The following is a 7,283-nucleotide window of genomic DNA, read 5'->3' on the forward strand; positions in this document are numbered from 1 at the left end:
CACTAATTCTCTTTCCTCTCTTTCTACTCTTTATCACATCCCATCTCCCCCTCTCTCTATCTCTCTCTCTCTCTCTCTCTCTTTCTCTCAGCCTCTCCTCTCCACAATCTCTTTCTCTCGATAGTATATCTCTTGTATCAGCCGAATTACACCCCCCTTTTTCCTCTCTCTCTCTCTCTCTCTCTCTCTCTCTCTCTCTCTCTCTTTCTCTTTCTCTCAAAAGAATGACACGTAGATCTATTCTACAAGTGAACATGGCACGAAATTGATTTCACTTTAATGAAACAAAAGAAAATGAACATATTTCAAATGCACAAATTTCATGAGATTGAAGGAAGAATATTGCGTCATGTGCCCATCAGAAGGGCACGAACAATGCCGGAACAACGGATGTATATCAAAAACAAAAACAAAACAAATCATATCAAACACACATTAGAAAGAAACGCATTTGAATCATTCCTTTACTACAACATACTTACTATACGCATTCCATTTCAGGTCTACATCATCCTAGTTGTGAAGTTTAGCAATCAAAACTATAAAGTTTAGAAATTTTGACCGAAAATTTGTGCTCACGCCCCCCTCAAAACATGACACTTTGACACATCTTATTTTACGAAGATATTAGAATGATAAATACATTTCAGATAACGTTTGTCCTCTGTAAAGTATCATTGCTTGTAGTCCGAACTGAGCAAAATTAAGTTCAAAGTTTGAACCATGTAAATGTCTCACTAACTAAGGGGTATACAATACATTGTTGGCTCCACCTCGGTCTTCAAATCCGGGCGTGTGAAGCAATAATCGAATGGATTAAAACTTGACCCAAATATTTTTGAAGGGTATAAGATAGCCAAGTAATCAACACTTCATCTCCATAATTGATGTACCTAAACTATCGCGAATGAATCAGTAACATAGAATTTATCAAATATTGACCACCACCAATGGCAACACCTATATATATATATATATATGTATATATATGTCTCATATATATATATCTCACAGCATCATTTTGTTCCGATATACCCTTTTTCCAAATACCCTTATGTTCATACACTTTATAATGACGTTCCAACACCTTATGTACAGACACCTTATATTTCTACATCTTTTATGTTCCGTGCCATTCCTAGTATGAATTGATACCCCCTTTTCCCATCTCTACATGTTTCAATACTACAAATTTTAACGCATCTGGGTTAAAACGCCCCTTTACCGCGTAACGCCCATGTTTCAACACCTCTAGCTCTATGATCCGTCAGATCCGACATTCCGAATAATTTTCAGACACACCTACGTTCCTAAACGCTTGTGTCCCAATAATAAATCATGTGTATAACGAAAGTAATTATAATGATAATAATAATAATAATAATAATAATAATAATAATAATAATAATAATAGTAACAATAATAATAATAATAACTAGCACTTAGTACGATCTACATAGTACAGCTATATCACAGCGTTAACAAAATAGACAATACATACAATACACTTAAAATAAGTACAAATTAATAGGAATGTCTTAACAATTGGTGTGACAATTTTGTCGATAATTTCTTAAATTGGTCTGGGGAAGCATTGCGGGGATATTGTTCCATTCGTTCGATGCAGGTACAGCAAAATGCGATCACAGGCTACAATTCGCCTCAATGTCCCGACATCCCTTTGTAGTCCCGTCAGCCTATGTTCGTCACCCGTATGTGTTCGACACCCCTCATTTCAAACACTTCCACATAAGTCAAAATAGCACTATAATAAATAAAAAAAACAATTATAGTTAACAATGGTGGCTTTTGAGGATGTCATGGAAACAAAAGTGTGATCAATAAGACTTCATAAGTTCAGACTCCCATAAATTATTGTTGTCAAGAAGACGAGAATCACAGAACGGTTTCGGTGCAACCAAAAATCATTTATAACATAACATGATTTATAACATCGCTATAAACGGAAGTAAACTAATCCATAAGGAAATTGGTTTCCACGCGAAAGAACCAGCAATATACATTTCGCAACGTCCGTGCGAGGTTTACATTTTGTAATCGTCTATTCATTTAATAATCGCTTTGCATCTGAGTACAAGTAATAACAAAATAATATTGTATTACTTTGTAGCACCCTGTAGGAGAAACTCTTGGTCACCTCGCTAAAGTGAACCCGTTAATTTTATTTTGCAATATCTACTCTTCTTATTCACAAGGGTATGTTATTCCTTTTGCATTGAATAACAAGTTACATCTATTTACCGCCGAAATTTTATTTGTAGCACCGTTAGTTTTGCCTGAAGGAAAATGCGCTTAGATACTTGACATGAATTGGTGAATTCGCTGAGTAAAAGGATTGTGAATACATGTGTGCATTTCAAAAAATAAATAAGAGTGAAAATATATCGACATACGAGTTCCGTTTAAGTACCAATCCCAGTATACTGAGTGAGCTGTCAAAGGGATTACCCCACCCGTACCCAACCAGGTACATTTTCTTCTTATCAAAATTGTTGTACGATTAGGGAAACATAAAATCCCAATGCATGTGAAAATATTATCAAGATGACTATCGATATTTCTTGCAACTTATCACGATGCAAAAGAAAACTGGCAATGTATAGGCATGTAGACAGTAGACGTTATACATCACGGGTAGAATAAATATGTTTAGAAGATTATTTACAGCCAAATATACACATTTCATGTTCTAGCCATATCGTCCCATCTATTGTTTGTTTATACCCGGTCATTCAATTGGATGGTAGTTGAGGGGAATATCTCCAATCAGTTCTGAGTAATGTTTAAGAAGTAAGAATAGATAGCGGCAGCTATTTTCAAAATGTCCTCGAAGTTTTGATATGGCATCCTCGCTTATCACTGGGTATTCCACAGGCAGTCGAGGCATGCAAATTGATTGTGGTTTTTGAAGACAGAATGTACTGGTGTTCATATTAAACTTGAAGTAATCCGGTCGGAAGAATGGTCTCACACCGAGAAATTCCTCGACTTTAGCCAGGGTTTCACCTGGCTTTCTCGCAAATTTTTCGGCGTTGACTTCCAGGATGTGGTTAGGCGTAAACTTCTTGACCCAACTCCGCAAGTAGTACACGTAAAGACTGTCAGCAATGAATATGTTTTTATGAGATACAAGATCAGGGTTTTTCAGGACTGTTTTCTCGAAGGTATCTTCTATGGTGTAAGACATCTTGGTTGAACCTCGTCTACCGTGCTTACCTTTACCGCTGACGAGCAGACGGTCTAGCGATCGCGATTCCTTGAAGACTCGCTTGTAGTGCGCGGAAGTCATTTTGGAGTCGTAAATCCTGTGCCGGGTCAGGAGATAGTCAGAGATGGACCTCGCTACAGGATCACGCAACATGATGATGACTTTGATGTCATCTCCAAGTGTCTTTGAAACCCTCAAAGAAGCATTTCGATGATACATGTAACCTTCTGTCGACTCTAACGTGATCTGGTCGGGTGTGCTGAAAGGCATTTGACTTCTGTACCATTCCGATCCACGATGGTAGTTCTTATCGAAGAATTTTACTTCGTATGCTGCTGTCGCCAGCTGCGGATGGAACCCTAGGATCCTATTGAGAGTCCGCGTACCTGACGTCCTCGCGCCGATGATGAGGACCTTCGGTAATTTCTGCTTGCATCCAAGTGAATCTAATTCCTTGCTGGATTTCAGATGCTGAACCCAATCTGAAGAGATCGTATGACATTTGCCTCCGTGCAAAGACCCGCCTTCTTGAGAGTAGTGCCTTTGTGGCGTCTTCAAGGCAAGCGACTTTCCTCGGTAGTTGAGTATGGATTCACTTTTGTTGCAGATGACGGCGTAAATTCTCGTGAAGCTGATGATAGCCGCTAGAATGAGACAACCGAAGCAGACGGCAAAGAAGTATAGTCGGGACGACATGTCGTTTGGATCACTACATGTCCATTCATCAGGGTATAGTTAGGCTACTGGTCTGAGACTGATGCGATTCACCACGTTACTTACGAAAAGTATTACTCCATCGATGAGATGAGACGCGATTCTGATAAAAATACAAACAAACATAAAATAGATATGATAAGTGTAAGGAAAGTATCCTCTCTTCGTTTTGATTTTAAACATAAATTTTGACGATGATACTGATTATTGTAGTGATGGTAATGGTGAAAATGATGACGATCATGTTATTAAGTTAGTGGCCGAGGATGGTAACACTGGAAGCGCCTGGGTCGGTTACGCTGTATTTGCAACAGTTTATATTTATAATTATGATGATGGTAAATAATGAAAATGCGCAAAAAGTAACAAAAGTACGAATGACAAAAATAATTAACAAGAATAATTATGATTGATCTCGAATATGTTAATCAAGTATTTTAAGACAACAAATCTTCACTCGCCCATGTGGCCATTGATACAGGGGGTGGGGTGGGTATGTGGGAGGGTGGGACCCTCAAGAAATAATTGTCAAATTTAAGATCTATATACTTCATCCTCTTTCACAAGTTCGTTTTTTTTTTTAAAGTGAGCGTCCGTTTACTTGATGGTAAACTTTTTTGGATTTTCCGATCTGAACCCCCCCCCCCTCTTTTCAAAATGCGCGAGCGAGTCGGAGCGACGCACCTACTCATTTCTATTTTGCCCAACAATGATTTCTCACAGGAAAACAATTACTTACATAATTATAATTTTTAGAGCGTTTTGAAACTGAGACTGAAACTGTAGTGATTTGCCACGTTACTTCCGCAAATATTATTCCATCCATGAGATGTGACCCTATTATTTACAAAAAATATTGAAAACAATAAAGCGCGTTACATGGATGCCTTAACAATTTTACTATTACCCCCCCCCCCCCACCCATAACACCGCCCTACTGGCATGATAGGTACAATTCCGCTAAATGTCATCTCTTACCAAAATATCAACGTTACTGTTTATATATTATGCGAGCGAGCAAAGCGATCGAGTGGAAATACTTCTGATCACATAATTAAATTTTAGAAGAATTGCACCGAGAAAGATAAAAAACGATTCACGAACTGAGAACTATGTGTTATTCAGTTGCATGCAAATATACCGAGTTCAAGAGAATTACTATTGTGAATAATCCATCGACCACACTGAGAAATGCTTTATTGAATAATTATTTTTTTCAAACGAAAAATTCTTACACTATTGTCCAAATTTTGTGAGTACAATATATCGGCATGTTATTTGTCACTGAGACAGTATTTTTGAATAACAACTCCGGATAAAAACTAACCACAACATTTGCAGACAGGGCTTGAACTCTATGAAGTATGTATATAATTAATGTGCCAACAAAAACCTCCCCAGTAAAATAATGCTGCTGCATGAGCTATATAAAGCTTTCGATCGTGTCACCATTTATTCAGTTAAGAATAGATATATCTGTTCAAGTATCATCAACAAATTCAGATAATGTTAAGTAGAAAATAGACAACATGTTACGTTATACAGTCAATGCCATCCATAGTTATACACAGGAAGATATTGTATTGAAGTCGAATCATTGAAGTCGAAAATGAGACAGATGGCATATTCATGGTCTGATGGTTATGACTTATGAGTTCGTGGTCTACAACATGTCATTTAGGTTTCCGATCTTCAATTATATATCTCAACAAACACCCCACCCCTCGCCTAAAAAGGAATGAGAAAGCTGTAACACGAACCTCCCCTAAATAAACAGGTTCCTTTTGTATACATTTCGGAGTTTTTCTTTTCTTTTCCGGTGACCTAAATGGGGTCAGATATCACAATTCCATGGGAGCAGGTATAACAATATAAGGGGGAATATGGTTTACCACACAAAGCTACGTGATAACAATGCCAGTATACCTAGAATATTCAAGTACACTATATGCATCTTGGCTGTACATAATAGGAACCTACATGGTATATCGCTCAGCTCATCATGCAAGATTATTCGACTCTAAATTGATTTCATCCACAATCACAGTACACAATCAGTGACCGAGTCAGTTATCTAGACATAGATGTAGGCATATACGCGCCAGTAATAAATCTGATAATGATATTAATTTATTGATAAAGGAAATTCGCGATATGAAAATCAATAACCATGCAAGTATAATAGTCTAACTGGTAAACAATGGCTAAAATCATGCCGTGTTCTAACTCTTTTCTCCTCCACAGTCGACGTGTGGAACATTCAGTGGGTGGATGGGTGAATGCCTGAATGGCAAGAAATCATTACATGCGATAGCTGATATTGACACAAACATGTAGTACTTACCATATTGAGGATAATGGTTTCCGTATGTTTTGCTGCATGCATGCAGTTCACAGAGCGCAGTGTTAGCGGTGCATGGTGCGGTATATGTATGACATATCGGTCTGTATTTCTGGGAGTGTGAATACCGTTTCCCAATCTTGACCTCCAAACTCGATCCCTGGTCGGTCGAGGTCGTGTTTCAAGTAGTCTGCTTCCAAGTCTCTGTCTGGTTTCTTTTCATACTATGCATCAAATTTATAATATGCATTACATTTCGTGACAATGATCACCGGCCAAGAGGTGTAATAGTGAACAGATCATTATTTTGCTCTTATTTTGGCATGCATAATAAAAGCATTATACAAACTCTCTTACTAGCCTATATGTAACAAAATAAGTTCTTATTTTCAGGGCCATTTTTGTCCAGTTATACCCGCATCCATATTTTTGTTTTATTTGTCTACAACTCTATATGATTGTTATTTCTATATCGATTTTATTCATATATATGTATATATATATATATATATATATATATATATATATATATATGGACGATATGTATCATTATATTCTATTCAATTCAACAAGCATTAGTTTCCTGCACAAATTCAAATTACAATGTCTAGGCGTAATTATAATGCCCTTAAAAGGGTGGGGGCGCCCGAATCTGTGCGTGAGGAGGTGGTTGGGGGGGGGGGGGGGGTCGGCCTAAAAAGCCGCCCCCGGACACGCTAGTGTATATTAATTTTGTTAAGAAATAACGCCCGGAGCAATTATTGTCGGGAGCAAAAATGTCAGAGGCTCGAAGCCGTGGGGTTAAGAGCTGTAAATGGTATGTAAAAACATATATTTTCGCGGATCCAGGATTTCTTAGGGGAGGGGGCCCACTTTTTTTTTTTTGCTCCCGAAAATTTGAAAATCGCGCCGGCCGAAAATTCGCTCAGTGGGGGGGGGGGGGGGGGGGGGGGGGGGGGGGGGGGATAGTGAGCACATTTTTTTTTTTTGGGAGGGGGG

The 7,283-nt window shown here is 38.1% G+C and overlaps 1 protein-coding gene across 1 annotated transcript; it reads right to left on the bottom strand.

The window, feature by feature from the left end:
• Positions 1 to 243: 243 nt before the first annotated feature.
• LOC100889387 (heparan sulfate glucosamine 3-O-sulfotransferase 5) lies at positions 244 to 6,546 on the bottom strand. Its single transcript, XM_003726719.3, has 2 exons — positions 6,288 to 6,546; positions 244 to 4,046 (listed from the first exon to the last, which is right to left on the bottom strand). The coding sequence occupies exon 2, from the start codon at positions 3,923 to 3,925 to the stop codon at positions 2,750 to 2,752; it is 1,176 nt and encodes a 391-aa protein (XP_003726767.2). The 5' UTR covers positions 3,926 to 4,046; positions 6,288 to 6,546; the 3' UTR covers positions 244 to 2,749.
• Positions 6,547 to 7,283: the final 737 nt, after the last annotated feature.

Source organism: Strongylocentrotus purpuratus, unplaced genomic scaffold (genome assembly GCF_000002235.5).
Source record: "Strongylocentrotus purpuratus isolate Spur 01 unplaced genomic scaffold, Spur_5.0 spur5_scaffold_6, whole genome shotgun sequence".
NCBI lineage: Eukaryota > Metazoa > Echinodermata > Echinoidea > Camarodonta > Strongylocentrotidae > Strongylocentrotus > Strongylocentrotus purpuratus.